Source organism: Hylobates moloch, unplaced genomic scaffold, assembly GCF_009828535.3.
Source record: "Hylobates moloch isolate HMO894 unplaced genomic scaffold, HMol_V3 SCAFFOLD_10, whole genome shotgun sequence".
In the NCBI taxonomy this organism is placed as follows: Eukaryota; Metazoa; Chordata; class Mammalia; order Primates; family Hylobatidae; genus Hylobates; species Hylobates moloch.
Window position 1 is genome coordinate 25,649,216 of NW_026652285.1, and position 18,989 is coordinate 25,668,204.

Genomic DNA, 18,989 nt, shown 5'->3' on the forward strand with positions numbered 1-18,989 from the left:
GCTGTGTGCAGTCTCTCTTACCCTTCTGTGCCCAGCTCAGTCTTCCCTAGGGCTGGGTATATTAGGACTGGCTTTGTCCCACAGCTTGGGGCCATCGGTCCTGTCTCCCCTCTGCTGGCCGGGCACAGCTGTGGTGAGGTTGGGCAGCTGAACAGTGTTGGCTTTCATGAGGAGGCAGAAAGCAGAGGCTGGCCTCAGACTCATACAGAAGGTGGGGGTTGGCTGGGTATGAGGGACGTGGCGCACAAAAGCCTCTCATCTTCCATTAACCAGGGCACCAGGCCCACAGGTGTCCCCAGCCCACTGGATCAGAAAGAGCTCAGTAAGACCCAAAGCTCCTGGTATGGGTTTCTCCCAGTTCTCTAGGGAAGGCCACCTGCAGGTCACTGCAACTTCAAGCACCAGGGAAGACCTAACATTTGAGTCCCTTCCAGGCCATCAGAGGCCTAGTCAGCCACATGGGAAACTTCCCAGGCCTGACTCAGGCATCATTTCACCATGACTAAGGCACCAGCCGGGGAAGACTTGAAAGAAAGGGGCAGGAGCTCGGTTGAAGAGAAATCCTAAGTTACCTTTCTAGTCAAGGCCTGTCCCTGGCCATCTCTGAACTTTAGCTAGAGCTTCGAGTCTCTGCCTAGAGCTCCTGGGAAGGCTACTCACCTTGAACACCACACTTGACAGGACAGCATGGTGCATGCCGCTGCATCCGTGAGCAGCGTGTCTCCTGCATGCAGAAAGGGAGCAGAGAAGGCCAGGGGCTTTTGCGAAAAATAGTGAGTGGCCAGACCAGAGCTCTGGAGCCACCTGTCCCACCTCAAACGGGTCTGGGGGTCAGGAGGCAGGGTTTTATCTCTGTCTACCATCTCCCTCAAACCCACACTGCAACAGGAACTGTGAGAGTCTTTGTAAGTAAATTGCCCTGTCTAGGTCAGTACCCACCTGAGCTTTGGACGCACACAGCTTCTAGTACCCACCTGAGCTTTGGACACACACAGCTTCTAGTGATTTCTGGGGCCCCACTGTAAAGTGAGCATGCTTTCTGAACTCGCTTCTCCGTGACTGATGTTAGGCTGGGCCCAGAGGCACAGCCAGGGCCTGCCTAGCACTCACATGCTGGACAGGTCTGGGAGAGGCAGAGTACCCCACCCGCCACTAGGCTCGGTGCCCACAGCCCGCATGCGGCAGCTTGCTGCACCCCAAGTCCAGGTCGGGCTCAGCTCTGGCTCACAGACTCTGGAGACAAAGCAGATGCCAGAGCAAAGGGCCAGAAAGGGTCAAAACATTTTATTCTCTTCTTTTTTTTTTCTTTTTTAATAAAGTTAAACAGTAAAACAAAAATTCACAAGCTGCCTCCCTGTCCACGCCCGCCTCCCTCCCCTGCCCGCAGTCTTCGGCACTGGTTCCCTTTGCTCCACCCCACTCACAGAGACACAGGGCATCCAACTGAGAAAACGAAACTGCTCTAAGTACACGGAGACGTGATGAAGGGAGGAGGTGAACTGTTTCCACATTCAAGATTAAACTGAGTGAATCTGCATTTTCTGGGTTCTGGGTGGTTGCCCTTCATTAGCCAAATTGAAAAAAGAAATTCCCTGGACCAGATGCTGAAAGAGAAAAGAGGGGTTGGTAGTTGGCTATGGATTTTCTAGGGAAGATCACTTTGCTCTGATTATGGAAAAGTCTTCAAGGGCTGCTTCAAACTCAAACACAGAAACTCTATGGGTATCAAACAGCTCAGGCTGTTTTTGGGTGCAAGAGGGAGCATGTGACTATATTATACGTGGGTAGCTTCTGACCTCAGCATTATCTATATAGTACCTTTGCTCTTGCAGAGAAGCCTTGGTACTAGGCAGTCAGAGATGTCTCCCTGACCCTGCAGAGATGCAGTGGCTAAAGGTCCCAAGGCAAGGGGTGCCTGGGAACCTTCCTGTCTTCATCCTTAGCAACAGCCAAGTGGATAGATGCCCTGCTAGATGAGAATTCAGCTGCCCCCACTCATGGGCCCCTCTGACTCCCAAAGAGCTGCCTAAGAGGCAGTGAGTGTGTTGGCTCGTGATCTGGGAATTCCCAAGAACAGCAGGCCCACCTACCTTCAAAGCTGAAGCCGCCAGGACCGCCGAAGAATGCCTTGAAGATATTGTTTGGATCAAAATCTGTAGAGCAGGGCAAGTAACATGGAAGGGAAGAAAAGGTGAAAAATTAGAAATGTTTGAAGAGAACTGATGACACTGAGAACAGATCTCCAAAGCTTTCCTGGAGAGTCTCACTCCCCTCCTTTCCCAACACTTCGGATTGCAGGTGAGCAAACCTGCCCCATCCCGTGCAAAACATGCTACCTGATCCCACTCCTAGGACATGTTCCCTTCTCCTTCCAACTGCTGCCCCAAAGGAAGCTTTCTCTGCTTCAGCTTGCTTCGTTGGGCTGTTTTCTCAACAAATGGAATGCCATTTGCACTTACACAAGACGTTCCCCATACTCTGTCTCCCTATAATGCTGGAGTGGCTACTAAAAAGGATAAAATGTATCACTTAAATATTACCAAAAATAAATATAAGAGCAAGATCTAGGATTTACTGTATTTGATTCCATGTCTTTTACTCTGTAGACTCTAGGCTAGAAAAAAAGCTATGGTTTATTAGCTGGGCGTGGTGGCTCACACCTATAATCCCAGTGCTTTGGGAGTCTGAGGTGGGAGGATCGCTTGAGCCCAGGAGTTCAAGGCTGCAGTAAGCTATGATCACAACACTGCACCCCAGCCTGGGTGACAGGGCAAGATCCTGTCTCAATAACAACAACAAACCAACAAAAACACCTACTAGGTGCAAAGTACCTAGTACTTTGCATACATTACATTACTTAATCCTAGTAATGATTTGTCTGGGTAAGTATCATTCCCAATTAATACTCAACAAAACATATGTAGGTGGTTCAAGTAACTTGCCCACGATCACAAGGCAGCGAAAGCAGCAGAACTGGAAAATCCAACTCCTGCCTGACTGGCTCTGTGCACTTTTTCGAGGCCACAGCATGTCTGGTGGCCCCATCCCTGACTGACTTCCTAAGCTTCACAGAAGGACTGATCCCCACCAGGTGATCCCACAGCCACCTCGTGCCCAGAGTGAGTTTCTCTGCTTGCATCTGTGTGTCTTCCTGGGCTCCTGGCTTAGTGAATGACCCCAAGAGTCAGCTCTGCCTGTCACTCTCCCCAACACATCTGAATAGCAACCAACTCCTGCTGAGTCTACCACTAACTCCCTGACTCTGCCCTCCAATCCTTTCCTACCTTTTGTGTCTTCCTTCCATCTCCATCCTCCTTACTCCCTCCAACCCCCACCTCCTCACCTCTATCACAAATGTATTTCTAGAGCCAAAATCTGGTCCACAGTGCCCCTACTTAAAACTTCACGGCCGGGCGCGGTGGCTCACGCCTATAATCCCGGCACTTTGAGAGGCCAAGGTGGGTGGATCACGAGGTCAGGAGATCGAGATCATCCTGGCTAACAAAGTCAAACCCCGTCTCTACTAAAAAAAAAAAAAAAAAAAAAAAACACACACACACACACAAAATTAGCTGGGCGTGGTGGCGGGCACCTGTAGTCCCAGCTACTCAGGAGGCTAAGGCAGGAGAATGGCGTGAACCCAGGAGGCGGAGCTTGCAGTGAGCAGAGATCACACCACTGCACTCCAGCCTGGGCAACAGAGTGAGACTCCATCTCAAAACAAAACGAAACAAAACCTCTTCACTAGTTTTTGACTGCTTATAGATCTTCTTAACTGCTGGGCAGAGGAACATGTTTATTATGGTGAACCTAGGTTTATTAAATACAAATACCCCCACACTGAACTGGAGAGGACTCAGCATTATCTATATAGTACCATCATTCTTATTTTAAATTCCGGCTGGGTGCGGTGGCTCATGCCTGTCATCTCAACACTTTGGGAGGCCAAGATGGGCGGATCACATGAAGTCAGGAGTTTGAGACCAGCCTGGCCAATGTGGTGAAACCCCGTCTCTACTAAAAATATAAAAATTAGCTGGGTGTGGCGGCAGGTGCCTGTAATCCCAGCTACTCAGGAGGCTGAGGCAGGAGAATTTCTTGAACCTGGGAGGTGGAGGTTGCCATGAGCTCAGATTGTACCACTGCACACCAGCCTGGGTGACAGAGTAAGACCCTGTCTCAAAAACGTAAAATAAATAAATAAATAAATAAATAAATTGCAATGGAAGGCCAGGCACAGTGACTGACACCTGTAATCCCAGCACTTTGGGAGGCCAAGGCCAGTAGATGACTTGCAGTCAGGAGTTCAAGACCAGCCTGGCCAACATGGTGAAACCCCATCTCTACTGAAAATACAAAAATTAGCTAGGCATGGGGGTGGGTGCCTGTAATCCCAGATACTGAGGAGGTTGAGGCAGGAGAATCACTTTAACTTGGGAGGCAGAGGTTGCAGTGAGCCAAGATGGCGCCACTGCACCCAGACTGGGCTCAGTCTTTAAAAAAAAAAAAAAAGGCCAGGCATGGTGGCTCGCGCCTGTGATCCCAGCCCTTTGGGAGGCCGAGGTGGGCGGATCACGAGGTCAGGAGTTCCAGACCTGCCTGGCCAATATGGTAAAACCCCATCTCTACTTAAAATACAAAAATTAGCTGGGCGTGATGGTGCACACCTGTAGTCACAGCTACTTGGGAGGGTGAGGCAAAAGAATCACTTGAATCCTGGAGGCGGAGGTTGCAGTGAGTCGAGATGGCGCCACTGCACTCCAGCCTGGGTGACAGAGCAAGACTCCATCTCAAAAAAACAAAACAAAACAAAAAACAAAATCCCAATAGATTTTCTTAGTGGAAGAGATGGTAGGTCTGTGCACTGTTCACAGGTCAGGTCCTCTTTTTTTTTTTTTTTTTTGAGATGAGTCTTGCTCTGTCGCCAGGCTGGAATGCAGTGGCGCGATCTCGGCTCATTGTAACCTCCGCCTCCCAAGTTCAAGCGGTTCTCCTGCCTCGGCCTCCCGGGTTCAAGCGATTCTCCTGCCTCAGCCTCCCAAGTAGCTGGGACTATAGGCGTGTGCCACCATGCCCAGCTAATTTTTGTATTTTTAATAGAGATGGGGTTTCACCATGTTGGGCAGGATGGTCTTGATTTCTTGACTTGTGGCTCGCCCACCTTGTTCTCCCAAAGTGCTGGGATTACAGGCGTAAGCCACCATGCCCAGCAAATTTTTTGGCAGACAACTTAGACTGAAGACTGACTGACTGAATTAATTAATTAATTTTTGAGATGGAGTCTCACTCTGTAGCCCAAGCTGGAGTACAGTGGTGTAATCTCAGCTCACTGCAACCTCTGCCTTCTGGGCTCAAGAGTTTTTTGTGCCTCAGTCTCCTGAGTAGCTTGGACCACAGGCATGCGCCACCACGCTCAGCTAATTTTTTTGTATTTTAGTAGAGAGTACAATTTTTTTGGTATTTTGTATGTTGCCAGGGTGGTCTTGAACTCCTGAGCTCAGGTGATCTGCCCGCCTTGGCTTCCCAAAGTGCTGGGATTACAGGCATGAGACACCGCGCCCAGCTCACAGGTCAGGGCCTCTTATCTCTGACAGCCCACAATGAGCAACAATATTGACAATAGGTGTGCTTTATATCATGCTAAGTCTTTTTGGGAAATTAAAATCTGTGAGTGTGTATAGGAATGTATGACACACATAAATGTCAGCATACACTTTGCAGTGGGTAAAAAAGAATAGGAAAATGCCCATATTCCTTACCACATACAGCCCTTATGGCCTCTGAGCTCTGATCCATCTACTTGCCGGCCTTCCACCACCACCTGCCTCTAGCACCCTAGCCCTTTATCTTCCCTAGACTGAGCCCCCTGCAGATCCCCAAAGGGGCCATGTTTTGCTTTTTTTGGGGGGAGGGATGGCGTCTTGCTCTGTTGCCCAGGCTGGAGTGCAGTGGCGCCATCTTGGCTCACTGCAACCTCCACCTCCCGGGTTCGAGTAGCTGGGATTACAGGTGTGCACCACACCTGGCTAATTTTTCTTTTTTCTTATTTTTTTTTTCAATTGAGACAAAGTCTTGCTCTGTCGCCCAGGCTGCAGTGCAGTGGCACAATCTCGGCTCACTGCAACCTTCGCCTCCCAAGTGCAAGTGATTCTCATGCCTCGGCCTCCCGAGTAGCTGGGATTACAGGCGTCCACCACCACACCCAGCTAATTCCTGTATTTTAGTAGAGACGAGGTTTCACCATGTTGGCCAGGCTGGTCTCAAACTCCCGACCTCTGGTGATCAACCTGCTTTGACCTCCCAAAGTGGTGGGATTACAGGCATGAGCCACCGCACCCGGCCTAATTTTTGTATTTTTAGTAGAGACAGGATTTCACCATGTTGGCCAGGCTGGTCTCAAACTCCAGACCTCAAGTGATCCGCTCGCCTCGGCCTCCCAAAGTGCTGGGATTACAGGCATGAGTCATGGGGCCATGCTTTTCTGCACTTCCAAGCCTTCCCTTGCTAGTGCTTGCCGCCTCAGAGCTCACTGCACACTGTGAACCTGCCACACTTGACTGCATTTGTTTGACTCCATGTCTATTACTGTTTGGACCAGGGATCAGATTTGGCCCAAACAGACTCTCCCTCTGGAGCATCTTTGGAAAAAATTCTAACATTGTACAGCTGTTAAATTCATCCCAGGCTGCCCCAGCCAACTCACCACCCATGTTCATGCCCTCCTCATCTAGGTCCTGCCCACTGTCATAGCGAGTCTTTTTCTTGGGATCAGAGAGGATAGTAAAGGCCTCTCCAACTTCCTTGAACTTCTTCTCCTCCTCCTTCTGAACCTCAGCACTGGCTCCACTATGCCGATCTAAAGTGGGGAGTAAAAGAACAACTCAGTGGAAATCAAAGTTTCAAGAAAACGAAGTTTAAGAGAAAAACTTTATGTCTAATTTTGGAATTTGGCATTTCCCAAAATTTGAAGGGTCCACAAGTCTGCAACACCTTATTCTCAGCTGAAGAACCTCTCCAAGGGGTCCCCTCTGGACTGAGTCTGGCAGTTGGCCTGCCCTGTGGGTTCTTCCCACTGAGCCCACTCCCCACACCTACTCTACCTGGATGGTGCATCAAGGCCCGTTTCCGATAAGCTTTCTTGATCTCATCCTCAGAGGCATTCTTGTCCACTCCTAGAATCTTGTAGTAATCTTTCCTCTTACTTTTCTTCAGTTCCAGCTGCGCATTTTTTAGGAGCTGTTTGTGTTCTACAGGAAGACATCTGGCATCAGTGGACAAATCTGACTCTGGTTTTTTCCTCACCAGGTCTCAGCCCAGCTGCCTGGGAGTTAGAGGCTTTGTTAACCATGCCAGAGACTTTTACGGTGCTTTCTTCTGGAGATTAGAAAAAAAATCTACTCGGCCAGGCATGGTGACTCATGCCTGTAATCCCAGCACTTTGGGACGCCTGCATCAATGAGAGATGCAGGTAAATGACGACAGAAAAGAGAACTCTAAACACAGGTTTGCGGCCGGGCGCGGTGGCTCACGCTTGTAATCCCAGCACTTTGGGAGGCCGAGGCGGGCGGATCACGAGGTCAGGAGATCGAGACCGCTGTGAAACCCCGTCTCTACTAAAAATACAAAAAAAATTAGCCGGGCGTGGTGGCGGGCGCCTGTAGTCCCAGCTACTCGGAGAGGCTGAGGCAGGAGAATGGCGTGAACCCGGGAGGTGGAGTTTGCAGTGAGCCGAGATCGCGCCACTGCACTCCAGCCTGGGAGACAGAGCGAGACTCCGTCTCAAAAAAAAAAAAAAAAAAAAAAAAACAAACAAAAAACACAGGTTTGCTTCTATTTTGGTAGCACAAAAGAAAGGAGGGGCCCTTGGCCCAAGATGGGAGGAATCACACTTGACAGGATGGATCACCCGAGGTCAGGAGTTCAGGACTAGCCTGTCCAACATGGTGAAACCCCATCCCTACTAAAAATACAAAAAATTAGCCAGGCGTGGTACCATGTGCCTGTAATCCCAGTTATTCGGGAGGCTGAGGCAGGAGAATTGTTTGAACCTGGGAGGCAAAGGTTGTAGTGAGCTATGATCATGCCATTGCACTCCAGCCTGGGTGACAGAGCAGGACTCCATCTTAAAAAAAAAAAAAAAAAAGAAAAAAGAAAATCTACCCAGACTTAGGTTCCTCACTTTAGCCTCACCACACAAAAAATGAAATGAAAACGACAGGGAGGATCTGGAACCAGAAAATAGGTGCCTCATGCCCCAACCCAAGATCTCTGTTCACTTTTTTTTCTTTTTTTCTTTTTTTTTTGTTTTTGAGATGAAGTTTCGCTCCGTTGCCCAGGCTGGAGTATAGACGTGCAATCTTAGCTCACTGCAACCTCTGCCTCCCGGGTTCAAGGAATCATCGTGCCCCAGCCTCCTGAGTGGCTGGGATTACAGGCGTATACCACCATACCCGCTATTTTTCGTATTTTCAGTAGAGACGGGGTTTCGCCATGTTGGCCAGGCTGGTCCCGAACTCCTGATCTCAGGTGATCTGCCTGCCTCAGCCTCCCAAAGTGCTGGGGATTACAGGCGTGAGCCACCACGCCCAGCCTTTGTTCACTTCTTTCTGGCTGGTGATCAAATAAGTTCTAGGTACATCCCTGATCCCTGAATCAAACTACCTTGTGTATAGATTTATGGCCTACGAAGATGTCCACACAGTTCCCTGAAAAACAAATGCATTTAAACTTACCTTTTGTTTTCTCTGTCTGATATACTTTTTCATAGTCTCGTACTGCTTCTTCATACTGTTCTGTGTCCATGTAACTGAGAAGGAAATACAAGGCAATATAGCACTCAGACATAAATAGCAATGGTTCTCAGGATCACTCTAGGGCAAGAGGCATGGCTCAAGCAAGAGACACACACTTCTGGTAAGATGCTTCAGAAACAGGAGCCCTTAATCTAGCAGTGAGAGAAAATTAGCTATCAAATCCTCGAGGAAATAAAAAGAGAGGCCGCATCGCACTTGCATCCAACCAGCAAAGTGATGTTCAGCTTTGAACGGAAAGTAATCAAGAGAAAAAAGTTCCTTCTGACACAGAGCCACCTAAGAGGTACTGGACTGCCTTAGAAAAGGCAATGTGAAGGGATCTACTTGATTACTTTGGGTTGAAACACACGAGAGAAAAATTATCAAGTCAATAAATGGATATGAAAGAGCTTTGAAACCTACAGTGCCATAAACATGCAGGACTAGCTATAATCCAGAATAGAAGTGGGATTAGTGAGCCACTAAAAGGATCAAGTTCAACGTGGCAGCTGCTGGCAAATCCCTCCACTAAGACCAATCAATGAGAGATGCAGGTAAATGAGACAGAAAAGGGAACTCTAAACACAGGTTTGCTTCTATTTCAGTAGCACAAAAGAAAGGAGGGGCCCTTGGCCCAAGATGGGAGGAATCAAGCTTGACAGGATGATTGCCAGATCTTTTTTTTTTTTTTTGAGACGGGGTCTCGCTCTGTCACCCAGGCTGGAGTGCAGTGGCGCAATCTCGGATCACTGCAAGCTCCGCCTCCCGGGTTCACGCCATTCTCCTGCCTCAGCCTCCAGAGTAGCTGGGACTACAGGCGCCCGCCACCTCACCCAGCTAATTTTTTGTATTTTTTTTAGTAGAGACGGGGTTTCACCGTGTTAGCCAGGATGGTCTCCATCTCCTGACCTCGTGATCTGCCTGCCTTGACCTCCCAGAGTGTTGGGATTATAGGCGTGAGCCACCACGCCCGGCCAACTGCCAGATCTTTTAAGTGTCTCTTCCACAGAAGCAAGTGGCATTTTCCATGCCCAGATAAAATCACTGGCACCAAGGCTGGCCTACCAATTAAAGACTGTGGTAGGAGTTCCAGAGACAGCCACTGTCAGCTGGGGAATGCGAAGTGATCATGCAGTACAGCTAGCTGCTGTACAACAGAGATTCAATTTCTTACCTGCTACCACACAAGCCCATTTTCTTTCTCTTTTTTTTTTTTTTTTTGAGACGGAGTCTCACTCTGTCGCCCAGGCTGGAGTGCAATGGCACGATCTCTGCTCACTGCAACCTCCGCCTCCCGGGTTTCAAGTGATTCTCCTGCCTCAGACTCCTGAGTAGCTGGGATTACAGGCGTGTGCAACCACGCCCGGCTAATTTTTTGTATTTTTAGTAGAGATGGGGTTTCACCATGTTGGCCAGGCTGGTCTCGATCTCCTGACCTGAACCGATCTGCCCGCCTCAGCCTCCCAAAGTGCTGGGATTACAGGCGTGAGCCACTGCGCCTGGCATAAGCCCATTTTCACAAACATCACAGATCCCCACCAGCTTGGAGGCCAGGGCAGGAGAGTGCTACCAATGTGGCTGGCAAAAGAAAAGCCCAACATCTTTGGCATCTTTGATTTATGACTTTGATTTGTGGCATCATTTTGATTTATGACTTTAAAAAAACTAATGGCCTGCAAACACAGGACATAAATATTATATTAGGAGTTCAGAATCAATTTACAGAATAAAATGTAATATAATTTGAAGTAAGAGAAAAATGATACTTTGATATTGCACTCCAGCCTGGGTGACAGAGCTGGATCCTGAATTAAAAAAAAAAAAAAAAAAAAAAAAAAAAAAAAGAAAATTGATAGCTGATAGCCCTGGGTATAGAATGATGTGACAAATGATTAACCCTGATGAACTTTCTTTAGGTCTATATGTAACGTATTAAACAAACTATACTAATTTGCATTGTTACTTCATGCTTTTTAAAATTCAGGGATATCCTCACATTTTAATTTTGTTTTAAAGTTGAAGTAGAAAAGTCAATAGGGCTTTAGGGAGAAAGGGTGAACTCTAGCTCATGATGGCATGTGTAGCAAAGATGTGGGTGGGTGGCATCTCCCCAACTTTAGGGTTAAGTTGAGGCAGATTGCAGCAGTAGTCAGGCCAGATGTAAGGATTTGGCCCAGGCTAATCTCCAGTACTTCTTGTCAATTCCAGCTGATTCAGGAGATTGTTGCCAAATACTCAGCCAGCTGAACAGGGCATGCTGTCTCCCCTGTAGTGATCTCAGAGGCAGAGCCACTCCAAGAAGGGCAGTTCTGTTTCTACCACAAAGATAAGAAGTTGTCTGATCAAAGCAATTCCTTATTTTCATTTCTTGCACATAAACAAAGAAGAAAATAATCCTTCATCCAATTATCCTCTGAGCAAATCGAGAATTTTCTATGGTGCTGGGGGCTTGCTTAAAAAAAAAAAAAAAAAGGCCGGGCGCGGTGGCTCACACCTGCTTGTAATTCCAGAAAACTTTGGGAGGCCAAGACAGGCAGATCATTTGTAATCAGGAGTTTGAGAACAGCCTGGCCAACATGATGAAACCCCGTCTCCACTAAAAATACAAAAATTAGCTGGGTGTGGTGGCGTGTGCTGGTAATCTCAGCTACTTCGGAGGCTGAAGCAGGAAATTTGCTTGGACTCAGGAGGTGGAGGTTGCAGTGAGCCAAGACGGTGCCACTGCACTCCAGCCTGAGCAACATAGCGAGACTCCATCCCAAAAAACAAAACAAAACGATTTTTCTCTTCTCTTCCCATCCCCTGGCATTCCATATACAGAGCATTCCATTAAGTTCATGCAGTATCAAGTATCTAGCCACCCCCTTTCTACTGGACATGTAGGTGATTCTCCCCCCGCCTTTTTTTTTTTTGCTATTGTAGATAAAATTGCAGCAAACACCTTCATGTATATAGCATTTTGCGTCTGTTAAAGTCAGTCTTTGGCTGAATCAAAGGGTGCTTTTTTTGTCTTCCAAAACTTCTGCTTCTGTGTGCCAGTGGTTTGCAAAGATGGAATGACTGACAGTAGGTCTCACAGAAGTTATAATTCCCTGTATGTTTCTGTTGGACAGACTTAGTCATCAACTTAGAAATTCACTTTTAAAAAAAGCAACACACACAGCAGCAGTTTTCCTATTTTAAGTGAGATAATTTTGAGAAAACTAAGTGGGAGGCAGTCCATGAGATATTCTGTACCACTGATGAGACAAGAAAGCTTAAACTACTGGCTCATCAGGCATCAGTGACAGCATCTGTTCTTTGGATATGACATTTTATAATAAGGAGTGGAGCAGGTGCTGGAGGATTAGTATACAACAAATACATCTTCTTTAAGAACTTTAAAGATGGGAAGTTCTTCTCTGCCTAGAGAATAATCTGAAATCAGAAGAGGTGGATTTCTGAGAAAGGTTTCTCCTAGCCCTGTTCCTATCTGGAGAAAATCAGCTGGTGGGCCTAAGAGTAAGAGGAGCAACTATGCCAGGGAGCACCCTGACTCTGGGGCAAACGTGAGCATTAGAGGTAGGCACATCCTGGCTCATAATCACCCTGTCAGACACAGAGTGCCCTCCACTCAAAACACTCAAGCAGAGAGTAGCCATCTAGGGTATTTCAAAAGGAAGTTCCTTTATCCCGGGAGGCTGAGCCGGATTACATCTCTTCCAACTCTAAGATTGTCTTCCCTCACCCAAAACAAACAGGATGAAATACAACTCTCAACTGTCTCTAAGAGTTGCTTTCTCTTCCAAGCACCATACATTCATTCAACAAAACATTTATTCAGTGAGCACCTATGTGTCAAGCACTGTGCCAAGTTAGAGCATAAGTGTACAACACAAAGTAAAATCTCCAAAGGAAATGGATTTAAACTTTAACAAAAGGAATTTGGGTCAGGCATCAGAGGAAACTTACTGACCGTGAGGGGCGTTAGACACAGGCATGGGAGACTGAGGGAGCTTGTGCAATCTCCTCCGCTGGAGGTCTATAAAGATAGTCTAGGGCTGGAACAATCCCACCTAGAGGCAGGGGGAAGGACCAAATGACCTCACAACATCTCTGGGTCTGCTTCGTCATCCGCAAGGCAATTCCCCTGAGGCCAGCAGCAACTCCCTCTTCCCCCCACCCACCAGAGGCACTTACCACTGAGCTCTTCTCAAGTAGGCTTTTATGTAAGTGTCATCAAGCTTCACTGCATTTGTGCAGTCTTCTATTGCATCATCTAGTTTCCTAAGCTTCAGGAGAGAGAGAGCAATCATACTTCACATCTTTGGTGACTGAGGGAGCCCAGAAGCTGTGAGCATGGCTTCAAAACTCTAAGAGGATCAGTCATGCTGGCCCCCTAAATGTCATATTAAGTTCTAGTTCTTTGTCACCAGGGCTATGAACAGCAACTTCAAAATTGATTTCTCTTGTATATGATACAAGCTAGGCACATCTGTCTTCAAGGATAAACTACCTTTACCATTCCATGTTAGTGCCCAATGAAAACATGAAAATAGTAAGGCTGGTTCCTGCCCTCCTTTTTTCCAGAGGTCCCCTAGAGGGACCAGAAATCACTCTGATTTTTAACTGCTAGAATTCTGCAAGGGCAAGGAGTCTACTTTTTGTTTCTGATGTTGTGTAGGGCCACAAAAGCACTCCGGCCATTTTCAACCATGCACGGTGACCATCAATTACACTGGAGAAAAACAACAAGCTTGCCTCATACTCTTCCTCCAAATCACTCCTAAAAAATAAATGATCACTTGCATAAGCAAAACAACAAAAAAGCAACAGTAGCTGCTTAAGATTATCCCACAGCCCCTAGCCATTGTCTTACTGGAGGAAAGGGACCTTAATGAACAGGTGAGAATATCCTTGCAAATTGTCCAACTGCCCTCAAATTCCATAGAGATGACAAAAGCTTGCCTCTTGGAAGGGAGTTCCTAACAAGCTATTAACCATAACAACTTTCCCTCTTTCATCTTGCTTACCCTCACTGGGCAGATTTCCCAAGACCCTTTGATGTCCCTTAAAAATATCTCTATAGGCCCCAAGATCTAGATCAAGAGCTTACCTTGGAATTAACCGTACCCCGATTACAGTAGAGTTTAGCATTTGTTTTTATATTGTTGGGGTCTATCCCCAGGGCTTCTGTGTACAGTTCATATGCTAGTTTGTAATTTCCTTCCTTAAATGCTTTATTCCCATCTTCTTTCTTTGCTTTGAGTGCTTTGGCATTCTACAGAAAAAAGCAAGGGGAGGATCAGTTCATATCCACAAAGCCTCAGACCATTGCACAGAGAGGCCAGAGTCTATTTTCAAGTTCTTTGCTTCCAGCAGTTTAGCATCACAGAGCCCCACCAACCCCCAATCTGGGTTATCTGTTGCTCATTCAAGCTTCCTACAGAGTGGACAGGAAAGAGTTACCAAAAATACCAATGAGACCTATGTTACTGGATCTGCCTCCACTTCCCAGGGGAAGTATTATTATCTATCTTCACTGAGGGGTAAAACAAAACAAAAAAAAACCCTCTTAGATATTAAAGGCATCCGACCCTATATGATCACATCTACCTTTAGGTAAATAAAAGTAGTCCTGAAACCATCTCTAACAAAGACCAAGCATCCTTGCAAAGCAGGAGGAAAAGCTATCACATTCCTTGTGATTCTAAAATCTATCACTCTAGCCATCTTAAAGGTCCCAAAAGGAAGCTCTTTCCCAGTTAGGTCTGGTGACTAGAACTTACTCTGCAGGCAATGCAGGCCTTCTCATGGTCAGGAGCCATCCTGAGAGCCTGTACGAAAAACTGAACTGCCTTCTCAATACAATCTTCGTAATAAAGGCAAAGACCTCGAACATACAGAGCATCTGCATTGGTGGAATCCATTCGTAGAATGTCACTGCAATAGTCAGAAAAGGGCACATTGAGCTGTGCTTTAGAACGTCCCCACCATTACTACCATTTGTGGCCAGTTTTCTTCCTTGACCATGTGTCTAGCATTCAAAATATGCAAAGGTGGACAGATTCCCAAGAACTACTCCCAAACTTTCCCCAAATAAACCACCTATAATTATCTTTAATACACATCTTGTGTCTTACAATCCTTATTAAACTAGAACAGGGTTTGGCAAACTACAGCCCACAGGGCCAAATCCTTTCTGCCACTGGTTTTTGTAAATAAAACACTATTCAAACAGCCACACCCATTGGTTCATCTATTATCCAGGGCAAACTTTGCACTGCAATGGCAGAGTTGAGTTGGTTCAACAGAGACCCTGTGGCCTGCAAAGGCTAAAATCTGGCCCTTTGCAGAAAGTGTGCCAACCAGTGGAGCAGAAGGAAAAGGACTACCTTACAAACAAAAACCACAAAAACACAATCTGTTCTTTTACATATAGCTCAAGTACCTGCTATATTACTATACTCCTGTATACCCTACAGGTTTTTAAAGCTGGTCTAATCTTTGACTTTAAGTCCCAAGAGGGTCTGATCAGCCCTAGCTGGCCTACTCTGGGGACCATATCCTGTGGTGAAGCTGCCAGACACCATCAGTCCAACGGTATCTGGCATTTTAATGTCCAACTGGCCTGACTGCATACCTAGCCACAGACTGTGCTTCTGGATAACGACCCAGCATTGCTAAACATTCTGCCTTGAGGATTTTGAAGCGATGGCAGGCAGGGGCAAATTCTAGGGCACGGTCCATGCAGAAAACAACCTGTAGGGAAGAAGAAAACAAATAAGGCTCTTCATCAGGGACTCCAGAAACATCTTCACTTTAGTTTAGTCACAGGCAACAGACTCAAAGCTCAATGAAGTCTTTGGGTCCACTGTTAAGTAATATCAAAGTTTAAAAATATACCTAATTCATTAAATGAAAGCACTGAAATGAGGACAGCAAAGATTCCAGATGATAATGAAGACAGTGAACATTTACTGGGTACTTTCATATATGAACCCATTTAATCCTCACAACAATTTTATGAAATAGGCAATATTATCACTTTTTTTTTTTTTTTTTTTTTTTTTTTTGAGACGGAGTCTCACTCTGTCGCCCAGGCTGGAGTGCAGTGGCGCAATCTCGGCTCACTGCAACCTCTGCCTCCTGGGTTTACGCCATTCTCCTGCCTCAGCCTCCCGAGTAGCTGGGACTACAGGCACCCACCACCACGCCCAGCTAATATTTTTTGTATTTTTAGTAAAGACAGGGTTTCACCATGTTGTCCATGATGGTCTTGATCTCCTGACCTCGTGATCTTCCCTCCTCAGCCTCCCGAAGTGCTAGGATTACAGGCGTGAGCCACCACACCCAGCCTTAAAATAGTTATTTTAAATGGCTCTAAATAGGCTACATCATCAGATTACTATTCCCAACATGCCACTATACAAACCACAAGCCAAGGAGCTCTCACACACACAAAAAGGTGGGGATTAATTTACTCTTTCAGCCTCATAAAGCATCTCCATATATTCTGTTTTTCTCTTTTTACTAGTTTGTCCTCTGAGCTTTCAGTTTTGGTTTAGCTGCTATTTACTCCTGGGAGAGCCTTGCTGAATCACATTCATGCCAAGAATAAATGAACCAAAGGACAAATCTGGAGTTAAGGGACACCTATTCCCTCTAAGAATTTGGCCATGGGGATTAGGAAGAGATAAACTCTGAAAACTTACAAACGGAAAAATTCAAATTCCATCAACAGGAGACTGGTTAGATAACGTGGACATTCATATAATGGAATACTATGTAGTTCTAAAATAGAATGAAGAAGCTCTTCATGTACTAATATGGAAAGACTTCCAAGAGCTATTCAGTGATTTTTTTTAAAGGTGCAGAACTGCCATAAAGCATACTACCTTTCATGCTAAATAAAGGGAGAAAATCAAGGCTATTTTATATATATATACACAACACAACTAAAGAAAAAAATAGAAGACATAAGAACAGTGGTTAGCTTAGGGGAGTGAGAACTGGGTGGAGAGAGGACATGTTTGAGGGGACGACTCATCACTGAATATTTTTCATACTTTCTAACTTTGTTTGTTTTTGGGATGGGGTCTTGCTCTGCTGTTGAGGCTAGAGTATTAGTGGCACAATCATGGCTCATTGCAGCCTCAACCTCCCAGACTCCAGTGATTCTCCTGCCTAAGCCTCATGAGTAGTTGGGACTGCAGGCACACGTCACCACACTCAGCTAAAATTTTAAATTATCTGTAGAGACAGGGTCTCAATAAGTTGCCCAGGTTGGTCTTGAACTCCTGGCCTCAAGCGATCCTCCTGCCTTGGCCTCCCAAAGTGCTGGGATTACAAGCATGAGCCACTGCACCTGGCAACACTTTCTAGTTTTTGAACCATGAATAGCACCTGTTCCAAAACTGAAATTAAAAATATGAGCAAGTCAGTAAACACTACCAGCTTACCAGCTGTTTCACTGAGAAGATTTTCTGCAGTGTCACACAGCAGTGACAGGAATGCCTCTCCTTCAGTGGCACAGGTTTACTGTCCTGAAAGTTTTCTGTTTTTTTTTTGTTTGTTTGTTTGTTTGTTTTTGAGATGGAGTTTCGTTATTGTTGCCCAGGCTGCAGTGCAATGGCATGATCTTGGCTCACTACAACCTCTGCCTCCTGGGTTCAAGCAATTCTCCTGCCTTTGCCCCCTGAGTAGCTGGGATTACAGACATGCGCCACTACGCCTGGCTAATTTTTTGTATTTTTAGTAAAGACAGGGTTTCCCCATGTTGGTCAGGCTGATCTCGAACTCCCGACCTCAGGTGATCCGCCCGCCTCGGCCTCCCAAAGTGCTGGGATTACAGCCGTGAGCCACAGCGCTCAGCATGTCCTGAAAGTTCTAAGGACAATATGAAAACTTAAGCATTAGGTAGGTAGAGTTGTGCTAACTGTCCTGTCCCCCTCAGATGGAAAAGGAAAGAAGGGGCAGGAAGAAGTCAGTCAAAATGTCAGCAGCCACACCCTGTTGCCTTCACAAGGACCCCGTTTTATGCAGAGCTGGTTCTGCTAATCATGGGGACCGTCAGTGCTTCACTTCCCACCCCCCATCTCCCCATGACTAGGGACAGCTGCAGGCAAAGAAGATCTTTTGTTTCTTCCAAGTTCATCTGCTTCCCCTGCCAGGATCATAATTCTTCATTTGTGACATCACCATGAGCTACAGTGGGGGGGCTGGGATGTCACAAACAGAGGATTCTGTCACAAACTCAGGATTCTGGCTCCAGAGTAGGCAAGAGAGACAAGAAACCCAAAAGACTGCCTCTCAAGACAAAGCTTTTGCCTATGTAAACGTCAGAAAACTGACAGTAGGCAGAACTGCTTTCCAAACACACACATGCCAAACAAAACAAACTTATGAATTACACTACAAAGACAATTGTGGTTATTAAAACCAATGGACAGAAGAGGGATGCTAATAAGTTACTGCCGGGACTCTGCATAAGTTAATCAGATATATACATTACCAAATAAAAGACCATCAGTGAATGTGAATGATTCTTAATGTATCCTCTTATCAAAACATTTACTGAGGCCGGGCGCGGTGGCTCACGCTTCTAATCCCAGCACTTTGGGAGGCCAAGGCGGGCGGATCACGAGGTCAGGAGATCGAGACCATCCTGGCTAACACGGTGAATCCACATCTCTACTAAAAATACAAAAAATTAGCCGGGCGTGGTGGTGGGCGCCTGTAGTCCCAGCTACTCGGGAGGCTGAGGCAGGAGAATGGCGTGAACCCGGGAGGCGGAGCTTGCAGTGAGCCAAGATCGCGACACTGTACTCCAGCCTGGGTGACAGAGCGAAACTTCACCTCAAAAAACAAACAATAACAATAAAAAAAAACAAAAACAAAAAACAAAACTACAAAAATTAGCCAGGTGTGGTGGCATGTGCCTGTAATCCCAGGGTGGCTGAGGCAGGAGAATCGCTTGAACCTAGGAGGTGGAGGTTGCAGTTAGCCACTGTGCTCCAGCCTGGGCGACAGAGTGAGACTAGGCCTCAAAAAAAAAAAAAAAAAAAAAAAAAGGATTATCCAAACCTAATATTTAATTCCAGCTGGCTTTCCCTTTATTAAGAAGTACACTATTAGGCCAGTGCTTTACATCAACAATAGAAACAAACTCAAGTGGCACACTCATTTTACCTTTTATCATAGGGCCAAATATAATTA

General features: G+C 46.3%; 1 protein-coding gene across 5 annotated transcripts in view; it reads right to left on the minus strand.

Annotated features, from left to right (window-relative positions):
- Window positions 1-1,510: 1,510 nt before the first annotated feature.
- Window positions 1,511-18,989, minus strand: part of DNAJC7 (DnaJ heat shock protein family (Hsp40) member C7) — a 44,897-nt gene continuing 27,418 nt past the window's right edge. For 4 of the 5 annotated variants that reach the window (XM_032163632.2, XM_032163634.2, XM_032163635.2 and 1 more), the window contains 8 exons: window positions 15,415-15,533; window positions 14,561-14,714; window positions 13,888-14,052; window positions 12,972-13,063; window positions 8,733-8,806; window positions 7,101-7,247; window positions 6,704-6,856; window positions 1,511-2,153 (listed from right to left, as the gene is read on the minus strand). In XM_032163632.2, the coding sequence (XP_032019523.1) occupies window positions 1,996-2,153; window positions 6,704-6,856; window positions 7,101-7,247; window positions 8,733-8,806; window positions 12,972-13,063; window positions 13,888-14,052; window positions 14,561-14,714; window positions 15,415-15,533 (1,062 nt within the window). In that variant the 3' untranslated portion in view covers window positions 1,511-1,995. The remainder of the gene's footprint in view (window positions 2,154-6,703; window positions 6,857-7,100; window positions 7,248-8,732; window positions 8,807-12,971; window positions 13,064-13,887; window positions 14,053-14,560; window positions 14,715-15,414; window positions 15,534-18,989) is intronic. The other variant, XM_032163633.2, reaches the window with a different exon arrangement.